Raw genomic sequence first — 25,978 nt, forward strand, 5'->3', positions numbered from 1 at the left:
TATCAGTATTTCTTGCCAATGCAAATGAATTACATGCTCCAGTTAAAATTTAAGAATTGTTAGTCTGGATTTAAAAATAAATTTATCTTAGTGATTGTCACAAGAGGCACATCTAAAACATAAGGGTCCAGAAAGGTTGGCAGTGAAAAGATAAAAAAAAATCAGTTAAATATTAACAAAAACCTATTTGCTCTAACTATGCTAATCTTGGAAGGAAATAGACTTTAACACAAAAAAACTATTAGATAAAGGGCATCATGATATAATGATCAAAAGTTCACTTCTACAAAGATAAATTTGTAACTATAAATGACTCAAAACACATGAAACAAGAAAAGACTATAAGGAGAAGTAAGTCAATCTACCTGGCTTGTGAACTTTCTCTTTAATTAATGGAGCGAGCAGATGAAAAAGATCAGTAAAAAAATGCATAAGATTTGAAGACTGGAAAAGGATTGTATTACCTTCTACTGTTCTGTAAAGCAGAGAGCAGGGGCATTTCTCTGTGGAAGGGTAACGGTTAGGGCAGTGCATTGTATGAGGGATGAAGAGATACTGGAAATTGGTGGTCACATTTCACTTACGACAAGTGAGTCCTGAGTTTTCGAAGTAAAGTGATAAAGTAAACGAGTCACAGCAAGACAAGTGCTGCATGATCTCACACATCTCAGAAGTTGAAAGCAGAATGGTTTTCAGGGACTGGACACAGTAGGCAGGACGGGGTGGAGGGGAAGGAAAGGGTGATTAGCGGGTATAAGTCAGAGCTATACAGGAATGAGAAGTTCTCTGGTTTTCTGATGCACAGGAGGGTGACTGTACATAACAGTAATGTAGCCTATGTGTGTCTACATGTGTAACTATAAATAAATGATAAATGCTTGAGGAGCTAGGTTAGTCATGATTTGGACAATGTAGACATATCAAAACATCAAGGGTGGACATTTGGTGTAGTGATTCACATGCTGCTTGGGCACCACATTTCATTTTGGAGTGGTCGTGTTTGTGCCATGGCTTCTGCTGCTGATTCCAGCTACCTGCTAATGTGCATCCTAGCAGGCAGCAGGTGATGGCTCAAATAGTTGGGTCCTTGTCACCCACATGGGAGACCCAGATTGAGTTCCGAGCTCCTCGCTGGCCCAGACATGGCTATTGCAAGCATTTGGGAGCATAAACCAGCAGATGAAGAGATTAAGTGCTCTCTTGCTCTCTTTTGCTTTTCTAAGAAATTTAAAACTTCACATCCCTGTCCCCATAAATAAGCAGTTTTTATGTACAAAGTAAAAATTTTAAAACTTGCATTTACAAAATAAGTAGTGATGAATCATAGGCTACCATATAAAAGTAGTATACTTTAGTAAAACTTGATGAAAAACTTTACAATTTTGAGTTGTCTACTTACTGCTATGGGGCATAAGAATGAGACCCATTTCCTCATACACCCTGGCCCCTTCCTTGCCATATAGAACCTAAGTTATCCCAAGTCAGTTCTTCAGAAAATATCCTTAAACATTCATTTTTGCTTCTCATCTTCCAAAATAACACAGAAAGGAACTGTACACAACTTTCAATTGTGTACAGTTCTTAAGAAGCTTTGACAAAAGAGAGGATGAGGATTCTTCCACTTGTGCTCAGCCATCAAGCTCCTAATGAATATTTCTTGTTCCTTGAAGACCATTGCATAGAGAAGATTGGATTTTCCCGAGTAACTGGAAACGAAACGTTTTGAGTGAACATGTCTCACACTCAAGATAGCCTGTGGGTTTTTGGATTTTATGTGAGGAGATCAATTAAGGCAGTTTGCTGCCTCTGTCTTTTTTCCTAGAGCTGTTCCAGTGCTTTCTTGTAGCGCTCAAGGAACTGCAAAGAGTGAGCAAAGAAGTGCTTGGGCTTTTCAAGTGCGGACATGAGTGTTTTTCACAGGAAATGAATGCCAGTTGCTTTGGGGAGTTTTCTGAGGTCAAAGTCTCTTAGAATATAACTTACAAAGTCATTGGTTTCCTGCCTCATTACACATGAATAATTTATGAATTTGTATTGTAATTTTTCTTCCAGTTGAATCAAAGCTCCCTGATTTTGCAAATAATTCCATGCACAAGTCAATGACACCACACATTCCTGAGATTCAGTTGCAATCGATAAGTTTGCTATTGCTGTCAGCTGGTACAATTTCCCTGATTAACCTGTATAAAGTGTTCTCTTTCATGAAGCCTTTCCAGAAATAAACTGATACTGTAAAAGAATACAAGGGCAGGTTCCAGAACATGATTTCTTGGTGATCTTAAATGATGATGTATGAAAGAGAGGAAGGGATAACAATTTGATTTGCTCCAACCAGGCTGACCCAGAAAGGAAAAGAGCAGAAAAATTGCTTTGCCTAAGCAAACATGACATGAAGTCACATAAGAGCTGCACTCACAATATACAATCCCAATGCCTATTTAAAATATATAGTGTCTAGATCCAAAACACATTTAAATGCTGATCTTTGCCTCACTCTGTTTTTTTCTTACTCCTTTTCTCCTACTCATTGGCAGCAACTCATATCTTTCTGAGACATTGTCTTCAGATTTAGGGTGGGACTTCTTTGGTTGAATTATGGCTGAATTCAAGTTCAGTTGGTGTAGTAGGCATGTGATGGCTAAAGATCAACCTGACTTGGAAAAAGATGCTGGTTTATTAGGGTACTGTAAGCCCTCCCTTTCCAACGAGGATTTAGATTCCTTCTAGGATTCCAAAACTATTATTTTAAAAGTCATTCTTTCAAAGGTCCACAGAAGAGTCCGTTCATTGCAGAACAATTTTTACGAGAGCATGGTCTGATTTGAATTATGGTTACTGAGTGTTGTGAGTTTTTTAATTATATTTTAGTCACCTATTCTTGGTTTTATGTTAGTACACAATAAATGTTTGAACGAATCCCTGACATTTCTTGTTCTTTATCATGTAAAGTTTGTTGTTAGAGAGTGTAATGAAATCTTTTTTTCAGTTTAAAAATTTTGCCTTGGTCATATGGGTTGGTGATTGACAATATAGCTTTTCAATAACATGACTGTTTTTTCCCTCTGTGTAAGACACATAGGGATATATGTCCCTAAATTCTTAGCAGCTGCCTTGATCATGTGACTTGCTTTAGGCTATAGGATGTGCACACTGAGGAGCTCCTTCTGTTTGGAGATACTAACAGTCACCTTTGTCACATTCTCTATTGCCCCTGCCACTGTGACAGGTGAAGCTCTAGCTAACAGGTGCTCTGTCACCCCAGGTCCTATAGTAATGGTGATGATCATTACTAATTAGTAATTACTAATTACTAATGTACAGTAATCCACAAAGGATATCTGAAACAAACCAGAAGTAAACTTGTGTAGCTATGAGCCCTTTCGATGGTTGTTTGTGAGGTTAGCCTTGCCTTGCTGGCCCATCTGGATCAATACAGCAGTGGAAAATCTGCTAAAGATATTACACAAACCCAACTTCCAAAAAACCATTTGTCAGACCGCAGTATAATGGTGGAGCTGCTGTTGCTAGTGATTCATTCGTTCACTATCAACCTGATTTTTTAGTTTTTAATAGCGTGACCAGTCTTTTAGGTATAAGAAAATACCCATGAAGTCAGAGCCTTTGACAATAATGACCATGAATGTGCTTAAGTGATAAAATTATTATGTATTGGAAATTTCTTTCTACCGTTAACACTTATGAAGGGAAGTCAATTTTCACTCAAATGAGTTTCTTTTTATCTGGTTTTCTCTACCGTGTTTGTGCCTGAGGTTTATTGCTAGCAGTAAAGAGTGTCCAAGTATGTTATGGGAATAGCCAAATTCCCGGTGCTTTAAAATGCATTCCACAGGCCCCAGAGTCAGTTAAAAGCTGATTGATTATACAGCAAATACATCAAAATGGGTATTTATGAAATATCCCATTTCTTCAGCTCTATCTCTTATAAGCATGAACATTACATTTGGGAGTTGTGGTGAAAATATCTCAGACAGCCAGGGGAAAAAAAAGAACTAGAGATTTTCCATGACAGGGAAAAGGTTCCTTTAACTGTTCAATCATTTAACAAAATGTCTGTGTCAACTGGTACAGCACATGAGGAAACATTTTCATTGGTATGGCTTGAGCAGTTGAGTGTGGCTTGTCTATTCTGAATTTCATAATCAGTGCACCAAAACACGTTACCTGGATGGGTAAAGGATAGGTATTGTAAATGAGTGTTCACATGGATTTTTTTCATCTGACTAGCTTATAACTGACAAAAAATTTCTGTTCAGTTTGTTCAATATTTGGGCAGAAAGTTCTAGCTAAAGAATGGAAAATGACCTATTAGATATGGCCCACATCAAGAATGCTCCATATATTTCATGTTTTTAATTTGAATATATTTTCAATGACTAGTCATTTATTATTATATCTTCTCACTTCGTTTGGTGTAGTCTATCTTAGATTACAAACTCAAGTTGCTGATATTTTACAAGACTGTGCTAGGCACTATTCCCTAGAGGAGACATAGAATGTCCAATTGCTATGAAACGCAATGTCTTGCAAATCATAACCCTTGCCTTTCATTGACACCAGCACTATGAACATTCTCTGATGTAGATTATACATGGCAGCTAGCTCTACTAAGTGCTATGCCACAGAGAAGAACTCAATAAATATATTTGGTGAATCATTGATAACTATAGAATGCATCAATTTGGATTTTAGTTGAAGTCTAGGAATTCTGAGAGAAATTTTAAAACCTGAAGGGGGAAAATAAGCATATTGATCAACGATTGTTAGATATAAAATGTATATTACAGGTCTGAAAGTGTAACATTTCATTTTGTGACACTGAAGTCACCAAAACTCTTGTCTACCTGTTTCTGAGGACAAAAGAGTTTAATCCAAAATTGAAAATAATATTGTTGGCAGATTACCCCCCAAATGATTTTAGACCATTTACACATAATGAATTGTGCAAGTTTTCTCTCTTTAAAATATGAGGTATGTTTTGACTTCTGCTATGGGAATCCCTATGGTTCTGTGGACTTGTCTTAAAACAGTGCTGTGGCCTGGTCTTGGACCTCTCCCAGAAAATTACATGGTCGAAGTTACAATGACTTTTCCTTCTCTATTGGGTATACAACCCTGGATGGTCAAACACAACTTTGCCTGAACCTAAAGAGAGGGCTGTGCTGCTTCTGGGCACCCCATTGTTGGCACATGCCTGAAAGACTAGTTCCTTGAGGAAGTAAAAACAGTCCCCTGTCATTTGGGTGGGAGCTGAAGAATCCACGTGAGGAGCAGGCCTTTCATCAAGGCATCCCACAGTGCATACCACTGAATTAGATTTGTGCATGCTGCAAGCTATGGACAAAGCGCAATATCCTGGAGATAAGCCATCACTTTCCGTGTGTGTCTCATGCTATTCCCCACGTGGGTCTCATCAACCACAAGACTCTAAATAGAGAGGAGCCGCTGACAGGCGCCTCTCCTCTACCACATGCTGCCAACGTTGCCTGGAGAAGAGCAGAAACCGAGACTGAATAAGTTGGGTGGTTTGGTTTTAATGTTTTTTTATTTTCTCCCTGCTTTGAAAGCTCACTGCATTTTGCTGTTGTTATTACCCAGGGTTCATTGAAAATGAAACTGGGGTGTCTCAGTGGGGTTTTGCAGCAAACAGATAAAGCAGGTTCAAGCAAAACAGGGTAGTTCACAATCTGAAGTAGATTGAGCAGTAGCCATTTGTTTGCTGGGGTGAATGGGATGTAATTTATTCAGCTGCAGTAGAGGCTGAAAGCCAATCTGGCCATGACCCATTTGTCTTTAGAAAACTAATTAAAGTGGAGAATTTGGCTTTTGTTAGTGAGACTGGACTTTTTCCTTTTCAGGCTAGGCAGAGGCAGGTGTGTGTGTGTGTGTGTGTGTGTAAAATGGGAAATATCAGTTTCCCTAAAGACAAGGACTGAAGTGCTAGATAATAAAGCAGTTTCTTAAACACAGCCTGACATCTTTTTGAAATGCAAAAGAGTGGATTTAGCCGGATGTGGGATCCTTTGAGGTGACAATGAAGTGCCATGGCAATTTACAAGGAACAACAGACAGTGTTCTGCACCCTTAAAGCAAGACGTCTTAAATCACACCAAAATGGACCCAAATCGGCCTGAAAGGACAGCATTATGACTTGAATTTTTACTCGGAAACTGGTATCAACACTGAGATGGGAAATGATGCCAGAATGTTAGTTGCTTTGGCCATTTTGTTTGAGAACAACATCCTAAAGGGATTTTTTTTTTTTTTACAAATACTTAATTGATATGTGATGTTATTAATAACCTATTTGTGACCAATGATATACCAGTGGATTTTAGAAGTTGCAGTGAGTTTCTGAAGAATCACATCCAACATAGATGTTGAGGGTTTTTTGGCATAAAAAGTGCGGGAAGATAGAGACGTTCAGTTACCATGGGGATGAGATTGAGATCTGCATTCATCTCCATCTGTTCAAGAAGTTGTAAGTCTTGGGAAAAAGCTCCAAGGGTCATGATAAGCATCAGATGAACAGAGTCTACTGGCTCACCTGCTGGAAAATCTCGAGTTCCTGGGAAAATGAATTGGGAAGGGTGGGAGCCTTCTTTCTGAACCAGAGCTGCTCTGCCTCTCAGGTGGATCAACAGCACTCCAGCTTGTCCCATCCCAGTCCCCATTCAGCAGCAAGGCAGCCTGAGCTCTCTGCCTGCCCTGTCTCTTCCTTGAGGTCTTCCCTTTCAGAGTGTTCCTGTTCCTGATTTGCCTCTTCACTGTCTGTCTTCATCCAAACGTCCCTGGTCTCAGAGAACTGCAAGGATGAATGGGGCGACCTCTCAAGGAACAACGTCCTTTCAGATGAATGAATTTTGGCCCAGTCCTACCACTGTCAGGATTAATGACCAGGCTGACATAGATCACCATGATGTCACAGGTATGCTGGATGAACGCAGCCCTCAGGGGACAGCTAGCTACCTTCTCTCCCTGGTCCATGATGCTATGTAGGGTACAGGCCTTCATTAAGGAGCACTGCTGCTATGGAATGGCATTTGAATACCAGGTTAGGTAGCTGTCTCATTCTGGTTAACATGAAAAGCCAAGTGATAAAACCCAAGAGTTCTTGTCTTTAGTCCCAATGCAAACCATTTCAGGTTAAAAACAAGTAACTGCTTACATGCTTTTAAAAGCAATCGGTAATTCATGTGGGAAAAAATGTGTCAACAACCTATACCACAAGCTCTCTCTTAGCCCCCTAAATTCTCCTTGTCCCAGTTAATAGAAAAATTAGCTTCTTATACATGAGAGCTGATGTTGGTTTATTCTTATTGTTAGTGAGGTAATTATTTGCTGTACACAGAAGAAAAAAGGCCAATATATTCTATCAGGAAAGAGCTGTGTTTTCAGGCATACTACACGTAGTCTGAATGCTGGGCTTGAATTTCAATCAGCTACCAAATGAGCTAGCCTTGCACAGAGATTAGATTGAACACTTGGCCATGGGGAAAGAATAGCAACATGGATGTTAACCATCAACACCAAGCAGAGAGGAAACTCCGAACCAAGCTGGCCATACACAGCACTCGATTCACTCTGGGTGATTTCGAAAGGGAGAGTGGAGGTGTGGTTTCTCAGAACTCTCCAGAAAGATTGCACAAAGACGAATGGGAATGAGAGGAAGAGTAAGAAGGCTGATGCTTACACTGTGCTGCATTGTCCTCCACACAGTCCTCTGGGAAGCAGGAGGAAAACACATTTAAAGGAAAAAGAAAAAGATTATTCTATGCACAGTAGCACAGCACAGGTATAAAGCTTAGCGTTGCAGGTTGGCATTCCACCCACCCTCACCCCAGTGTCCCTCTGATGAACAGTAGCCTATCCACACACAGTGCCTTGTCGAATACTTACTGGAGATATGTGGTCTATACCATTTCCAACTTGATGAGTTCACTCTCAACTCTGGGTTTTTTTTTAAACTTACTTTCATAGAATGTATTTCTCCAAAAAATAAACAATGTAAAGTATATTTTTGCTCTAATGAATCAGCTTGAGTAATCTAACACATGCTCCCTGTCCAAGGACAATCCTGAGCTCTATAACATGTTGTGCTCTAATTTTCTGAGATGTGCAACTAATTGCCTGTTACAGAAGATAATTTGAAATACTTCTGTGTGCTCAGATCTTAAAAATTGAGCTATTTTGTGCTGGTTTATTTTTACGCTTGATAGTTCTACTGAATTGGAACTATCTTTTAAAAAAAATCATAGTTTTACATTAAAGTATTTAAGAAAATTCAGAGTACAAATTTAAGAGAAGGGGAAGAGATGAGGTACTTCCTAAGGGCCAATTCTCACCCCTGGGTCATTTAACTGAAAATTATGAACAGTTGGCTCAGGCAGAAGGGCTGCTAAGGTGAATGAGGGAAATGCAGCTGACTCAAGATGGTAGGCCCAGGGTGTTATACAAATTAGCTAATGTATTCATGGCCTCAACAGAGTGTGGCTTTGGGCAGGAAGGAGTGTGATATCCTCAGATGAGTGGACCTTCCTTTAGCAGCTGAATTTATACAAATGTATTCATTTATTCCTCGATTACAAAAATCACTTTAGGATAATAGGTTTGACAGCTACTGACCATTTCAACTGCTTCTTATGGCCATCTAACTTTTGAAGAACAAATGGAAGTGTTTCCTGGTGATACAAAAGAATTTACACATTCTTTCTAAATATAATAAGAGTTTCAATAATGGGATTGATGCATTTTTAACAGAGTTATGCTCTTAAATGTTTTTATGCAAGTTTTAGCAGTAGTTTACCCTGCTTGGGTTTGGGAGTTTGATTTCCAAAACAAATCCCATAACTACCAGTTCACATAAAATACAGTTTGACAATAACTGCTGTAAGAAAACATTTACCAGCAGATCCCAAAGTTAATGTCACAGATACTAACTTAAATGGGACTCAGATTAGTTCTCCAAGAGCTTTATAGTGAAGTTCTTTTCATTTTGGCAAAATGGGGTGGGGTGACTGTAGAATTCTTTTGATGCTGTCCTTTGAAGCATTTTCTCTGCTGAACCAGATTAAGGGAAATCTTTTCTAGTTATCCTCTTTTTCTGAGACATGTGCTTCTTAGAAATATGCAGGAAACATCTTTTCAGGGGAAAATTCAAACAGAAGTAGGTAACATGAGCCTTGTTTATAAACAGTTGAAGTGGGTTGTAATGGATGGCGGACCCATCTGGGGAGCTCACCAGGCAATTCTGGAAGAGGATGGTATGTGACTGCTGCAATGCCGTGGCTGGCCAGAGGTGACTCCTCCATCGTTCCACTGTTTGAACCGGGAAAGCCTCAGCCCATACAGGGAAGAAAGCCTTGGGGGAGCCAAGGGCCATGAACTGAGCCTCTGATACTGGCTTCAGCAAAGCTCGTTTCTCCAAGATAACCTTAGTACAGCTCCTTTTGATGTGGAAACAGTCCTTAGCTCTTCTGAGCTGGGGAAAGTAGCTCCAGGTGGGCTTATGACTGGCTATGAATTACAAATCTCTAACCTGCAAAATTTGGGAAGGGATCAGAATGTAATTCAGTAAAAATGGATAAAACTGCAGTTCTCACAGAGCCCAAAGCCACGTCTTTGAGGAAGTAAATATTAACTACTGTCAGAGAATGTTTTAGAATTAAATTGGCCTATCAATTGAATACCTCTGTGCTGGGTTTGATCCTTGATTTTTACTCATGATCAGATGATTAACCATTACCAACTATTTTTAGAAAAAAAAAAAAAAAAGATTGATTAAAGTTTAGATTTCGGATGTGCATAAAATAGGGGACCCTGTGTCAATTTGCTATCCACCATAACTCTTTAAGATCCTTATATGTGGGGCATTTTGAAGATTACCAATGAAATTCTTTTATAAAAGATTAAAATTCCAGTTTTCATGTCTACAAGGTTTTAAACATCATGTAAGTGTGGATGCTTTATTTAGGTTGGGCTAAACTGCACAAATATTATCTGGAGAAACATTTTTCAAGGTCTACTTCTCCTATTTAAGGGCAGGTGTTCATTTCTCCTGGGGATGACAAGAAATTGCTCTTGTGTTTCAAAGGGGAAAAAAGGAGCCAGTTGTCATATATATTGTTATACTGTTCAAATGCTGTGTAATTCTGACTAAATGCATAACATCCTTACTTTTTTAAAATTTTTGTCTTATTGTGGCAAGTACAATTACTATGAGCTCTAACCTCTTAGAGTAAGTGTAGAACACCGTATTGGTATTGTAGGTGCAACGTTTTACATCACTTTAATGTTGAAACCCAGTTCTTATGTTGATTTTATGAAAAATTGGAGAAGTCAAAATTGTTCCAATAATGGAGTTAAAACCAACTAAAATGGAACCAAAAAAAGGGACTAAACTTATACTCACCCTTTCTACTGCTGGTTAAAGAGATATGGAAAGCCATTTGTAAAGGAAAACACGAACAACAGAATCTAAAGAGAGCTATATTTAAACAACTGGCAACTTGTTCAGTTGTTTAAAAGAAAAAAATGTTGACTAATTCAAACTTTTCCTGAAACTGTGATAGAAAATGGATATAAACAAGGTAAAGTTGAAGGTTGAAGTGATTACAGATGTTTTTAAAGGTACACTAGATTGAGATTTTATTTGCTAATAAATGATAATAAATTTATAGCATAATTTAGCAGCTAACGACTCAAGCTACCCCTTTGAGACTTCGTGTTTTAAGTACATTTGATTTTTATAGAGAGAAAGGCTTATATACTTACATTGGGGCCAAACTCAACCAGTTTACTCTTATGAATTCAACAGTGTAGAAAGATAGTAACTAAAATCCTGAAGTAATTCATAACAATTAATAATTACTAATTAAAACATTTTCATAACCAGTAATCCTTGAGATCTGAGTTTATATGACATGATCAAATGTGATTCAAGTGCTTTATGACTTTATGATTTTTACCTATTAATTTTACTTCAAGATAACTAGCAAACAACGTTAACATTACTAACAATTACAGATATATAAATCATTTATAGTACTACATATTGAATAAGTTGAGTTGAAAATAATTAGGCAGTATTTCTCTGAAATTATAAGCTTTTAATTTTTATAGCAAAATCTGTTTTTAAAAACACATTCAAAAAATTATGTTTATTTTTGTTGTACTATCCAGGTAAGTTGCTTTGGTGATAGATAGCATTCAGTCCCCAACACACATTCAAATGTCTCAAAGAGTAAATATTTCTAAGGATTTCAATGTTTAAAAGAGAAAATATAGTGGTAACATTGATTTGGGTTTCTTAGTGAGATCTTTCAAGCAGAAAATTTTATATATAAAGAGAAGTCATACTGAAGTTACACTTTATCATAATTGAATAAATAACCACTCTAAGAAAAAAAACTAAAGCAGATGAATAAGAAATGTGCTCTTATAATTACATCTCTGAAAAAATGCTAACTTTCTCTTCAAATTAATATTTCAGAAGAAATATGAAATTGGAAATTTGGTCACTGCCAGAGCGAATGAATAGTTATAAAGGTTTCTTAAATAATCTAATTCGTGACCTCAAAGAAAGACCCCATTACTTTTCAGGGTTCATATTAAGGACAGGCGCAGATATAAGAATGAGATTACTTTTATAACCCAGCTTTTTCAGAACTGTGGACTTGTTTTTGAAGAATGACTTTGGTGAGAGAAAGTGGTCACTTTGGGCATTAATCTGAAGTACTCACCAGCCGGTCCAAGCTTGTGCCTGCAGCAGTTGTTGGTCTTTCCTCTGGATTATAGGGCCTGAAACGTGTATTGAAATTTTCAGGAGCTGAGCGTGCAGATCTGAGAGCTGGAGCAGGTTTGGGCTGGCCACATCCCTGAAAGACCTGAAAGAACCATTGAATGGTTAAGAAAGTTACACTGTGAGTTCCTACAGTCGTGGTGCAGAAGTGTGCAAGGCAGTGGTTTTTACATTTTCATGGAACTCTTAAGTCCAGTCAACTCTAATTTTGAAATTTGAACAAGTTCAACTACCAATGTAACAGAAAAAATTAGCCAGACAGAAATAGAGTGACTCGCTTTCACTGTATAGGGTTAATCCTCATTATTGCCAGAATCTGCATTTGTGAATTTGCCTGTTAACTGAAACATATTTGTAGCCCCCAAATCAATACTCACAGCATTTTCATGGACGTGGGCAGAGGGGCAAGAAGTTTGCATTATCTGATGTGTTTTTTCCCTCCTTGTCTGTCGTCCCTTCAGTGTCTATATTGTAAACAAGTGATTTCTTTATGGTCTTTAGTAACATTTTCCAGATTTTTGTGCTTTTAACTTGGTGTTGTCACTACTGGAATGCTCCTCGACCCCTTCTCTGCTCTCTCTACCCTAGCCTAGGGTTTAAGTTCCATCCGGTGCTTCTGACAGAAGGATGTGATGTGTCTTGTGGAGAAAGATATGTGTTAGATAAACTCTATTCTTGCCTAGATTTAGTGCTGTGAGTTCAATGGTAATGACTCAACAATGTATACTAAGTCAGATGTCTTTAAACAGGAACAGGCAAAAACAAGGTTAGAGATTGATGTGTGGATGAAAATGTTGTGACCCTTGGCCTACAGGAGTCCAACCCTGCATTGCCCATAGGAAGTGGCTCAGTGTTTACTAATTCAATATTTGCATCTACTTCATAGAACATCACTACAAAAAATAATGAGCATCAACTGCATTAAAATTGAAAATTGTAATAATTACTTCAAAGGATGACTTCAGGATTAAAGGAATGTGTTCCAGACACTTTCATGTACTTGACTTTGGTATTCAATAAGCATCCAATTGGGATTCTTGTTATCATGACAAATGTATTCCTTGTATAGAATATAAGGCCAAATAATCTGAGTGACTCCCCCTTGAATAATGAAAACCTCTACTGGAAAAATTCTTTGAAAACCCTCTCTTGAGCTACGGTGTGGAAATAGGACAAGTAAATGTGGATGGAATCCATATAATGACAGTTTCTTCTAATTTTGTTGTTGACAGCTGTTCATGTCACAATTAGGGTTGCTGTGGGAAATCAAACATTTCATTGTAATGATCTTAGGGACTGAGTTGCCAGTTCTTTTCCACAGTGATTTCACTCAGGGTGGTGTGGAAACGCTCCGTTTACTCGTTGTAGAAACTTTCTTTTTTTTTTTTTTTTTTAACTTTTATTTAATGAATATAAATTTCCAAAGTACAGCTTATGGGTTACGATGGCTTCCCCCCTCCTGTAACTTCCCTCCCGCCCGCAACCCTCCCCTCTCCCGCTCCCTCTCCCCTTCCATTCATGTAAGGATTCATTTTCAATTCTCTTTGTACACAGAAGATCAGCTTAGTATATATTAGGTAAAGTTTTCAACATTTTGCCCATATAGCAATACAAAGTGAAAAAAACTACCATTGGATTACTAATTATAGCATCAAATAACAATGTACAGCACATTAAAGACAGAGAACCCACATGATTTTTTTTTCAAATTAATTAACTTTCTATGCCATTTCCCCTTCAATACCAGGTTGTTATTTTTTTTTTTTCATTTCCAATTCTCTTTATATACAGAAGATCACTTCAGTATATCATTAGTATAGAGAAACTTTCTACTCTATGCTAGTTATGAAGCATTAAGACCTTTACTAGATTGACAGGAAACACAGTGTCTTTTTCAGGAGATCTTGATGAAGTTCAACTTCTCGTTACTTTCCATTTGCATGTAGGAGATCATTCTTCTCCTAGATACTAGTAAATTTATGCAAAGGAATTTTTTTTAAATTTTTTATTTTGTTCATTTGAGAGGTAGAAGAGAGAGCACCCCGAGAGAGAGCTCTCATCCGCTGGTTTACTCTGCAGATTCCCTAAACAACCAGGGCTGAGTGAATCCAAAGCTGGGAGCCAATCAAGAGCTCCCTCATGGGTAGCAGGGACCCACGTACTTGAGCCATCATCTGCTGTCTCCCAAGGGTGTGGTTTCAGCAGGAAGCTGGAGGTCAGGAGTGGAGCCAGAGAGAATACCAAACTCAAGGTCTCTGGCATGGGTCGCGGGTGCCCTAATCAGTGTCTTAACTGCAGGCCCACGTGAACCAATTCTTAACTTGCATGCGTGTGTTTACCGTGCGTTGGTTCCAGTTTGGTTATTCTGCGGTGCTTACTCATTTTTCATCATGCATATTATGCGGCTGTACTGAAGTATACTGACTTCTTGAGTGCCTTTCCCGATGACAAATTCCATCTGGAGACACAATTCATTTTGTTTTACCACTGCAGCTAATTTCTCTTCTGTTGTATTCAAAAGTTCTCCTTCAACTCAGCATTTTGCAGTGCAAGAGTACTCCGTCTTGGCATTCTTGGAGATTGGTCTTAACACACTATTGATTATTCTTCTCTCACGCAGTTTCTAAAGCTGATGGTGTAAACCAGTCGTGATAAAGATAGTGGGCCCTTTTCTCCCTGGGGCCTAAATCACTTCCCTGTGGCAAGGTCGTTGCTGATGGAGGGCATTAACATTTCCAGAGCTCCAGGGATCTGTTGAGTGTGCTATTTTGGATTGCTTTGAAAATGACAGCTGACTTTTAAAAAGAGTAAAGCCTAAGGCGAAACAGTACAAATGGTCTTGCTGAGATCTCATAGAGTGGGCACTGAAAGAGTTAATGGGCTCTTCTAATTTGCTCTCTGGGAAAAAAATCTGGCTGCTGAGTTAAGTTAAATCAAAGAAACATGGAATGCCCTGAAAGAATATTAGTGTTCAGGGGAGATGTATCTTTCATAACAGAAAAACTTACCATTTGCTTGATTTTTAAATTTCTTTCACTTTGTTTTGGAGGGTGGTGTTACAGTACAATGTAGGTTGATTGGTACAGTCTAATATCTTGGGTATTTGTCATAGCAGTTAAGATGCTGCTTGGGGTACTCCTATCCATGTCAGAGTGCCTGGGTTTGAGTTCAGGAAGATTCCAATTTCCGACTAACGCACGCCCTGGAATGCAGCAAGTGATGGCTCAAGTACTTGGGTCCTTGCCACCCACATGGGAGATCTGGATGGAGTCTCTGGCTCCTGGCTTTGCCCTTTCCCAGCCTTGGCTGTTGTGGGCAGTTGGGGAGTGAACCAGTGGATGAGAGACCTTTACTATGCCTCTAAAAAATAAAATAAATTATAAATTTAAAAAATTAAAAAAAAAAACATAGCCAAGTAGCATTCTGCTTCTTACTTTGAGTTTGAGTTCAGTTCCAAAATTGCTGAGTCTGAAACAAGATGATGAAAACACAGACTTCTAATTATTTTGTAAATAACACTTAACTCTATAATCTGGTGGAAACCTACAGAAAGATCTGTTAAAACTGATGGAATAAGGACATAAGCCTCAGCCATTTTAGCTCTTTGCCTGAAAGCAGATTAAATTCCCTCTACCCCTTTACCTCTGCCTTCTTCCAGGAGACTACCAGTTCAGTTACACACAAGTATTGTTACCCACCCCACACCCAGCATTCTTTTCCAGGTTTGAAAGCTCATGAAAAACCTATAAGAAATAGCTCACCTCCACCCTTTTTCCTCCCCTCCAGACCCTTAGCTCACCCTAAGCTATGTAAGACAGCCTGTTGGAGGGCTGTGCTGTCTGCCACGTGTTCAGTCTGTGTGCACCCTGGCAGTCAGCCACCTCTACGAATTCATTTTTCTTCTTGAATAAATTCGTTTTGGCTGTGAGTTCATATCCTGTCTCCTCTCCTTTCTGTTCCCCCTTTTCCTTACAAAAATAACTTCCTATCTTCCATACTCTTTGGAAAAAAGAATCGTCATAAGAGAAAACCTGAAGTATGTAAGTTCTAGGCCTGGGGATCAGGGCTTCTGTTCCAGAATTTTACAAAACACAGAACAATGGCCAAGCTGTACCTGAGCATCAGCTTCCCTGCTCTGCTAAGGGATGATTAAATGCTCCTGGATTAGTCTCACACAGAGAATAAATCTTCAATAACACCTCTCCATCGTGTAACTAAGACAAGTTACAAAGGGAAAATTAATGATAGGATTTTTCATTTATGTGTTGTGGTGTGAGTATGTGTGTTGGCCCTAAACTCTGAAGTAGAAACTTAATCACAGCATACTGGACTGAGAGATGAATCTTGGGGAAGTGGTTAGGTTATGCCCTTGTGAACAAGCTTTGTGCCCCTCTAAAAGAGGGCCCTGGGAACTACCTTGCCCTCTGCTGACACGAGCACACAAGGAGCAGGTGTCACGTACTAAGTGCCTTGTAGGCCCTCACCAGACAGTAAGTCTCCTGGGGTTTTGATCCTGGACTTTCAGAACTGTGAGAAATAAATTCTTGTTTGTAAGCTACCAAGTTTATGGCATTTAGTTACAGAACAGACGAAGAAAACGTACAGTTTGATAGCTGGAAAAATACTGGGTTCATGAAGCCTGGGACACAAGGAAATCTTGTGCAGAAATTTGGGGCTATTGCAATTTTCTGAGTTGGCTATAGCAATGGTCTAGTTTGGTAAAAGTTTATGGCTCCCGAGGGGCCCGGGGCTAGGTTGGTACAAAGACCAATGAGGGGTCAGTGTTGTGGGAAATGGGTAAAACTGCCACCTGTGATGCTGGTATCCAATGTGGGAGACCCTGATGAAGCTCCTGTCCCTGGCTTTGGCCTGGCTCAGTCCTGACCATTGAGACCATCTGGAGAGTAAATAACGGATGGAAGATTCTCTCTCTCGCTCTCTCTTTCTCTGTAACTCTGACTTTTAAAATGAATAGAAAACAATGAGCCTTTTCTCTGATGGCCTGAGTACCCCCCCAATTTAATACTTTGAATAAGGAAAGAAACAGTTGAAGAACAATGTGAAGTCAAAGGACTTAGTTAAGTGAGAATCAGTTTATCAGTTGCCCAGGCCTAGAAATAGAAATTTAGATCATTAGCCTAAAAGGTAGTATTTAAAGCCCTGAAACTGGCTTTAAGTAAGCCCAGGGGAACTCTATAGATAGGTAGCAGATGGGTGGAACGGAGGCCAGCACAGTGGGACTAATATTATTCACCATACAGACATACTGTGATGATAACACATGAGGCAGGAAAACAACCCAGCATCAGAAAAGTAAGTGCTAGGTAGTAATTAAGTACATCATTTTATACTTTGTAATTTCTAGAAGTTGTGCTTTTAGAAGAAGGACATTTGGGGGCAAAATATCTGGCTTGATGTTCCATAAATGTGTTCTGCAAAATATTTCAAGGAAGTAATGGTTGCTGTAAAAGCAACCAGTGTCCGTGTCACAGTTGAATCAGGCATCTTCACAAAGGCAGCTTCAAGATAACAGGTGTTCTGACTAGTCAAGAACAATGATGTCATTTGTTGTGTTCCCCAACATGATTGAGCCGAGTTTCCCCTGGGGGTTCTCCCCAGACCAGCTGGAGAGCATACTCTGAGCTGCAGTGTGGAGGGTTTGTAATCTGCCGAGGAGAGGAGTGATTCAGCTAGCACTGCATAACTTAGCGGCATTTGTGCAGCCATTCCATCCTCCTCTACCTTTAAGAGAATACTATTTCAAGAACCTAAAGGCCTTTGCTTTAAAACACAACAGAAGTTTCTAGAAGATGTAAGTGCAGGATAAGCCACCTTATGGTGGGGCACATCGTTAGCTCACCCGTTTAAGAAACAGAATCAGCATTATCCCCTGCCTGCCTCCCTCCACAGGAAGTTGAAAGGGATAATTAGATAATTTGAGAAAGTGTTTGGAAGCCCCAGTGCAAACAGATGCTACAAAGGACTCCTCTTTTCCACCTAGAGGAGTCTAAAGCTCATGGATTTCGGGAAGCTATCTGGCTCACGAATCTTCTCCCTTAAGAGGATTATTAAGATAATGTCTCAGAAGCATGTTGGCATTCTGAGATTAAAGAAGCTGACATTAAGCCAGGAAGAACTGAAAGAGGAGGCATTTTATAGTTTGTGAGGGATGAGGGGGGGTGGGAGATGTGATGGTAACAGGTCTGAGTGCTGTGTCTTAGGGGTCTACATCCAAGTCTTTAGAACTAATCATCTTAACATATTTCTTTTAAATGAACACGGCATGCATTTTTGGAGGCATGTGTAGCTTTATACATCTCTTTGTCTTGTGTATCTTCTGCATCGTCTTTTGCAGCTTGATTATACATCTGCAAAAGTCATTGCTGGCAACCTGAGAAGGGCTGCAGATAAATCTTGCTTCACCTCCTGTGTCTTTAACATTCTATGTTCTCACTTTCTACTCAGTAAGTACTTACTGTGGTGGAAAAGGAGTTGCTGTTCCCGTATGCCAATTTGAAATTTGCAAACGGAGCTTTAATCTTTGTTATTAAATATAGGTAACAGTGCTTATCTAGATTTTTTTGAAAGATTTATTTATTTTACTTGAAAGTTAGAGTTGCACAGAGAGAGAAGGAGAGGCAGAGAGAGAGAGAGAGAGAGAGGGTCTGCCATCTGCTGGTTCACTCCCTAATTGGCCACAATGGCCGGAGCTAGGCTGATCCGAAGCCAGGAGCCAGGAACTTCTTCCAGGTCTCCCATGTGGGTACAGGGGCCAAAGGACTTGGACCACCTTCTACTGCTTTCCCAGGCCATAGCAGAGAGCTGGATAGGAAGTAGAGCAGCCAGGATTCGAACTGGCACCCATATGGGATGCTGGCACTGTAGGCGGCGGCTTTACCTGCTACGCCACAGTGGTGGCCCCTCTTACCTAGATGTAATCAGACTTGATGTTTTCAGAGTAGTGTTTTATTTACCTATTAGATTCTAATTTATATTATGGTATTAAGGGATGAACTATTTGTTAGATGATTATGTAGGGAATTCAAATATATCCCATTTGTACTCAGGGAAACAGCAAATATCAACTGCATTGGCTCCACAGATACTTTGTACAGGGTAGCTATTATTTTACAGAGAGCATTGTGGTATAATGGACAGATGTCTTAATCTATTTGGGCTGCTATAACAAATATCTTAGACTGGGTCATTTACAAATAGCAGAACTTTATTGCTCATGGTTTTGGAGGCTGAAAGCCCCTGACCCAGGGACCAGCAGATTGGGTGTTTGGTAAGAGCATACTCTGCCTCACGTAGGTGGAGCCTTCTGTATGTGCTCAAAGAGGTAATGGGGGAGCTCTCATTGTTGTCTTCCAGAAGGGCACTAATCCCATTCATGAAAGCTCTACGCTCATGATCCAATAACCTCCCAAAGGCCCTACTTCTTAGTGTTACCAGCTGGGAGCTTGGGTTTCAGTGTATGAACCTAGAGGGACAAATACATTCAGTACACAGCAACAGGTCATAAGCAATTCTGAAAGTTTGGAGCACTAGCCTGGTTTTCTCTTTACACCTGTGTAACCTTGGGGTAACAAATTTTCCCCAATTCTCAAGGATGCTCTGAAGATAAAATGGTACGGTGCATAGAAAAGATGCTAAAAATGGGAGTCATTAAGGTAATTATTTTAACTGAAGTAACTTGCAATTAAGTAGAACAATAATCGGTAATCTATTGATCATGCAGAGTTATGGATGAGTAATTTAAGCTCTATGAAGACTAAGATTTCTTACATTTATCTACCACTGTAAGAATCTGTAAGAAGTCCCAGCACATAGTGTATGTTTAAAAAGTCAAAAATGAGCTCTTTCCCATCTTCTAAGACGGTTGGGTGAAAAAGCTCAAGCCAAGAAGGCTAGGATGCCAGTGGTAAAGTTAAAAAAGAGTAACCTTAAGGATAAAAAGCCCAGGAAAGGGACCCTCTGCAGCTGAAACACTGTCCTCGTGAGAATAATTGGGAGGTACTCCCGATCTGCTATGTATCGTACAAAGCCCAAGTACAAGAGGAAGGACTTAGCTCCTAAACCTAGGACGTTTCTTGATACAGTCATCACAACAGCCAGTTGGCGGTGACAGAATGGGGGTACCAGTGTGGTTAAGCTGCACAGAATGCTAGGTGTTATCCCACTGAAGATGGTGAGCTGCACACAAAGTTCTTCGATCAGCTCATGTGTGACATAAGGCAGCATGCCCCCAGCACCATTGTGATCCTCCTCACTGGGCACCACAGAGACCAGAGGGTGGTTTTGCAGAAGCAGCTGAGCAGTGGCTTGCTCCTTACGACTGGGCCTCTTTCCCCTGAGTTCCTCTGCAGAACACATGCGAAATCTGTCATTACCACCTCCAGGAGGATTGCCATTAGTAGTCTGAAAATCCCAGACATCTCACTGATGCTTATTTCAAGAAGAAGAAGTTGCAAAAGCTCAGACACAGGAAGGTGAGATCTTTGACATGGAGAAAGAGAAATATGCAAAGACAGAGCAGCGCAGGTTGATCAGAAAGTTGTGGGTTCACAAATTTAACCAAAATTCAGGGTTGTCCTCAGCTGCAGGGTTACCTGTGATTTGATTTTTTCCCCAGAAACCTTTTATTTAAGGAATAGAAACTTTGTGCATTTCATAAGTACAACTTTAGGAATAGAGTGATTCTTCCCACTGTACCTGCCCTCCCATCCACACTCCCACTCCTCCACCTCCTCCCTCTCTTATTCTCATTATTTTTTACTAAGATCTATTTTCAGTTGACTTTCTACACATGTGATTAACTCTATACTAAGTAGAGAGTTCAACAAAGAGTATGAAAAAATAAATTGTTCCTCAGCAAGGGCTGTTCAAAGCCATTGCATCTCCAAGTGTCAATGCCGCATCTATAGATTACATTTTAGGTGCTCTAAAATGCAATTTATCCTCACAAATTGGTGTTCTAAATTTCTTAGGAAGAATCTAATTAAATAACTGATAATAGAACCATCAAGAATGAAAGATTATGAACAAATGAAAATTTTAGTGATAATTTTGCCCTTGAGCAAACATTTATTTGTTGAAAGCAGTTAGCATGCAGGTTTCTGTAATGAGAATGAAAAGAAATGAAAGAGAACCAGCAAATTTTGAGTTTCCTTCATTGACCAGACACTTCACTCTGCTATGTACATTATACACTTTATCTCAAATAATCAATTGCCTCTTCAAAACCAAGTCTGAACAGTTCTTCCTTAGCCTTAAGAAAATGCAATAAATCACACATGTAAATGAAAAAAAATCTTTTGATATTCCTTTTACTCCATTTACTGTGCAAATTAAAGCAAAGCTAAATCAACAAGTTTAGTTCAATTGATAACTAAAAATCTTAATTTTGGGGTCATTTGATAATGCTCACTGAGCTTGATATGCCAGTTAGGGAGGGAAAGACTTTGTACACAAAATAGTCAGATGGCTCTCTGATTGGTCAGGGGAGGGGCTAGTGAACTCAGAACCCTGGTTTCTGGAAATACAGTAGTCCCACATATCTGTGGAGGATATGATCTAAGACCCCCGGTGAATGCCCGAAAGCCCAGATAGCATCAAATCCTACATATGCCGACATTTTTTTCCCTGTACATACATACTCCTGATAAACTTTTACCTTTTCACTTCCAGGAAGCACTTGTGCTTTAGGGCCATTATTAAGAAAAATAATGGCTACTTGAACATAAGCGATTATAAAATGGATAGCTGGTTTGATAACCGTGATGAGTGTTGAGAGTGTAGTGGGTGGGTGGCATACACAGCATGGGTACGCTGGACAAAAATATAATTTTGTGTTCAGGGTGGGACAGAGCTGGGTGATAAAAAACTTCATCATACGCAGCACCCAATTGAAAACCTACGTTGTTTATTTCTGGAATTTTTTTAGAGTTTTGAACTGTAGTTGACCATGGCCAACTGAAACCATGAAATAAAGGACTGGAGATGAGTGGAGACTAGAGTAGCTGGGCTCAGCTTCAGGCTGTGTCCATCTGCAGTGAAATGAAGCTGATGTGGGTTCTTAGAAAGCTGCCCTTCCTGACTTTCCCACCCTGTGAAAATGGCAAACAGCAGCACCTGTATGTGGGTCGCAGGTCACAGCAGTTGTGTCCTACGCCTGGTGATAACCCTCCACCTTCAGCACCGAGCACCCTCCCTTTCTCGTGATGGAAGTGGTGACGGAAATGTATGTACAGGGAACATTCATGTTTCACTAGTAAATACATGTGAGCTAAATATTTTAAAAACATTTTGTGATGCGTAGCAGTACAAAGAGAACCCTATTTCCATTACGTAAGATTGAACTGTGCCCTGGGACCTTATTTTATACACTTTTCTTTCTGGTTGCTAATGGCTTTCTACTAATATCTCTAAGAAGTGGTTTTCTACATATAAACTTGAATGTTTTGATAACTTTCTCCTCAGATATAAAATCATTGTAGACATTACACAAATATTTTAAGTATCAGGGTTTTTAATTTGGCATTTTGCTTTAGGGGTTGCCTTCTAAGAAAACAGTCTTTGATCCTGCCCTCTCAGAACAATCTCACCTTTCTTCTTTCCTCTTCCTTTCCTTCTCCCTTCTCTTGCTTTGCTCTCTGATTCCTGCTTTTTTTTTTTTTTTTTTTTTTTTTTTTTTTTTTTTTTTCATTTAAGGTTTGACTGCAGCCATCCCCTGGCCAAGTTCTCTGGCAAACTCTGGGTCCCTGGATACTCTCAGGATTCTCTGAAGAGAATTTTGGATTCTACTGAATCAAATCAAATCATCAGTTTAATTTTGGCCACTTTTCATTGACTTCAGTTTTCAAAAGCCAGCTACTATGTCAGTTTTAAGGTTTTAACAATTTCCTCCTGATGCTGGCACAGCTTGGTTCCAGGATGTCTGTCAGATGCATTGCATACTTCTTAAATTCTTTTCATTTGCTTGAAGATTCCCCCCGCCCCCCAAGGTTTTGCATTCTTTCAACAGAACACCTTGATATTTCCTTCCAGATAGTGAGCTGGGAGGATTCACAAGGAGCTGAGCAAAGCATATATTTGAGTATGGAGAGAAAAGAAACCTTAACTCTCTCAACTTGACAAAATGATTATTTCTTGCGATCTTTGTTTACAAGGCTTAAAGCAGTCCTTTACGTTCACTTTGCAGAACATTAGTAAACACGTAAATTCTAGCGCTTGGCTCTGTACCACCCACTTGATCTATGACTCAGTAGATACTTTGCTCAGTATCACTCTGGCTAAACATGGGCGCTAGGAATGCCAATTAGATATATGCCTGCTCTTTGCTAGGAAATCAGAATGTGATGAGTATGATGTGATGACCCAGAAGGAGCAGCTTCTCGGAGTGCAGTCAGAGAAAGCTTTCCAGCGCAGCAGTTGTGTGCTCAAGTTGCCTCTGACTGGTTCCTGAGACCTCTTGTTAAAGCCTCAGGATGTTTGCATGCCGCTTGTTAAACAAGTGGTGCCTAAAAAGGAAGTTGTATGAACTTACACTTATAAAAATTACATTAAAAACAAAGGTAATACATACCAAAAACTCATTCCTCCCTAAATGTCTCACTCTTAACTGTTCTTTGCGGCAGTTAACTCTGTCAGGTGAAAATATATCATGGAAGTATACTTGTGGTCAGCGATTCCATGCTGGTAGCTTGAAAACAGCCACACTGGGAACATTTACACCATGGAAATGGGCAGAAACTAGTGTGTTTCCCCCACCCAAGTGGCTTCTTTATAGATTTAAGTACAGGTGAGGTCATGAATCAAAGCAAAAAGCCTAAGAGTTAAAGCAGATGATGTAACAACTAGGGACAGGGGTCGTATTTCAGAGACTGGGTAGAAGCTATGGAAATTGCTCTAACACAAAGGCACACACACTGCACTGTGAGAAGCATGGTCCTGCAGAGAGAATTCAGTACTTTAGGCAGAGAAAAATTGGAAGGAAACGATCCTTGAATTCTGTTGAGCCTGAGAACACACTGAATTGAGGCTGGCACTGTGGCATGGTAGGGTTAAGCCTCTGCTTGCAGTGTCGGCACCAGTTTGAGTCCTGGCTGCTTCACTTCTGATGGAGCTCCCTGTTGAAGGCCTGGGAAAGCAGTAGAAGATGGCCCAAGTGCTTAGAACCCTGCACCCATGTGGGAGACTCAGAAGTAGCTGCTGGTTTCAGATTGGCCCAGCTCTGGCTGTTGAGGCCATTTTTGGGGGGAGTGAACCACTAGATAGAAGATCTGTCTCTCCCTCTTGTCTGTAACTGCCTCTCAAAAAAATAAAGATCTTAAACACACACACATACACATTGAGTGTTAAAATCTAAATTGAGTTTCAGTCCTCTATTCTTGAGTAGACTACATTAAATGTAATCTCATCTTCTATCCTGAAATGAAAGTAAAAGAAAATCTTAAGATAAATCTGCAAAGGTAAGAGATAATCAGGAATGTTCCTTTATCATCAGAAGGAGAAATTTTTTTTACCCCTTTTATAGAAACACCCCTTTAAAGGAAAGTTAAAATTACTTTGTTTTGTATTTATTTTGCATACGTGGAACATAAGCGTTTTTTTTTTCCAAATTTTCGTTTTACTATATTAACAGAGCATCTCTCTCCAACCCAGACCTGAATGTAGCATCTTAAAAATCTGACTAAATGAAAGTTAAAAAAAAGAAGAAAAAAACAAATTTATACTAATAAAGTAAAAGCCATATAAAAAAAAAATCTGACTCTGTTATCCAGTAATGATACAAACAGGAATAGGACAGACCCTGATTTTCTGTACAATAATGAAGGAATCAAAGAAAAAATTTGTTTCAAGGTCACTGTTTCTTGGTGGAATGTTGTAATTGAGAACTGGTAGACAGAATAGAAACTTGGAGTGAACTGGAGAAAAGATTGTGAAACTAGAAATTATTGAGAATGTCCTCTTTTCCTGAAAAAACAAAACTGAAGTGGAAATAGAACTTAAACTCTTTGAATAGTATGGACATTTTCTTTTTTTTTGGAGATCAGACATAAGGTGCCAAACTACCTGTCATGGAGAAGGCCAATTTTTCTTTCTGTTTAAGAATGGTGTGACATTGGGCAAAGGCCACTGAAATGCCTCTCAAACTCTCTGCTGTGGTGATGCCGGTGTGGCCAACAGGCAAAGATTAGGGTCAGGTTGTTGATCTGTTCCTCAGCAGCTCTGCTCATCCTTGAGCCTGCTCCCTGCTAGACTGTGTTCAGAGCTACGTCTCCTTTCCTGTGTGATGCTTTGCCATCGACAATAACACCATTGCTGAGTATGTTCAAATACCGCGGTATGGATAGTAAACCTGTTTTTCTGATCTTAGGTGCTAAAAATAAGTGCACAGACTATCATAGTTGAAAGAAGACACACAATCAGTTCTCTTTAGAATAATTGTTGTGCAGGTATTTTCAATAACAGTTTAGACGATTTTCCTTTATGAGTGGTTTTGATTTGACATAGTCTCTCCCAAGCCTTTTACTTGGGTTATATTATTTTACTCTCAAACAACCCTATGGATAGGTACTATTAGAGTCCTCATTTTTAATATGAGTTAACTAAGTTTAGATAGATAAATACTTTGCCCTAAATCACACAACTTAGACAATCATGTCCTAGGTATGCCTGATTTTGCAACTGACCTGGTAACTGCTGTGCTATTCGAAAAGAATACTAGTCTAACCTCAAGTACATTTTTAAAATGTTTTCTATTTCTTATCATTGAAGTCTCTATGGCATTATATTTTCGTGGTCCAAATTTAACTCAGCAAAATGTACTCTTCTCCCATGTGCATTAGGAAGGCTCTCTGCAGAATGGAGGAATGAATAAGATGTAACTTTTATCCTCAAATAACTTAGAATCCTGGGTAGGAGAAAATAAATACAAAAGTAACCATAACACAGGGAATAATGTGCTCTCTGCCTTAAGAAGGGCACATAAAATAGAGAAGCCCAGGGAAAGGAAAGATAAATCCTACTGGAAAGAAAATACATTTATTTGTATTTCTATTTATTTGAACTGAATTCTAGCTGAAAGATGATACTTTCTCCATCTGGACTCCCAAGATATAATTTATCCCTGAATGTTTTCAAAGGAAAAAGAAA

At 39.3% G+C, this 25,978-nt stretch overlaps 1 protein-coding gene across 1 annotated transcript in view; it reads right to left on the bottom strand.

Annotated features, from left to right (window-relative positions):
- Nucleotides 1-25,978, bottom strand: part of GPC6 (glypican 6) — a 1,223,803-nt gene that overhangs the window by 96,440 nt on the left and 1,101,385 nt on the right. Inside the window, exon 6 of the mRNA XM_062194034.1 lies at nucleotides 11,760-11,903. Coding sequence (XP_062050018.1) covers nucleotides 11,760-11,903 — 144 coding nt within the window. The remainder of the gene's footprint in view (nucleotides 1-11,759; nucleotides 11,904-25,978) is intronic.

This window comes from Lepus europaeus, chromosome 6 (genome assembly GCF_033115175.1).
Source record: "Lepus europaeus isolate LE1 chromosome 6, mLepTim1.pri, whole genome shotgun sequence".
Classification (NCBI taxonomy): Eukaryota; Metazoa; Chordata; class Mammalia; order Lagomorpha; family Leporidae; genus Lepus; species Lepus europaeus.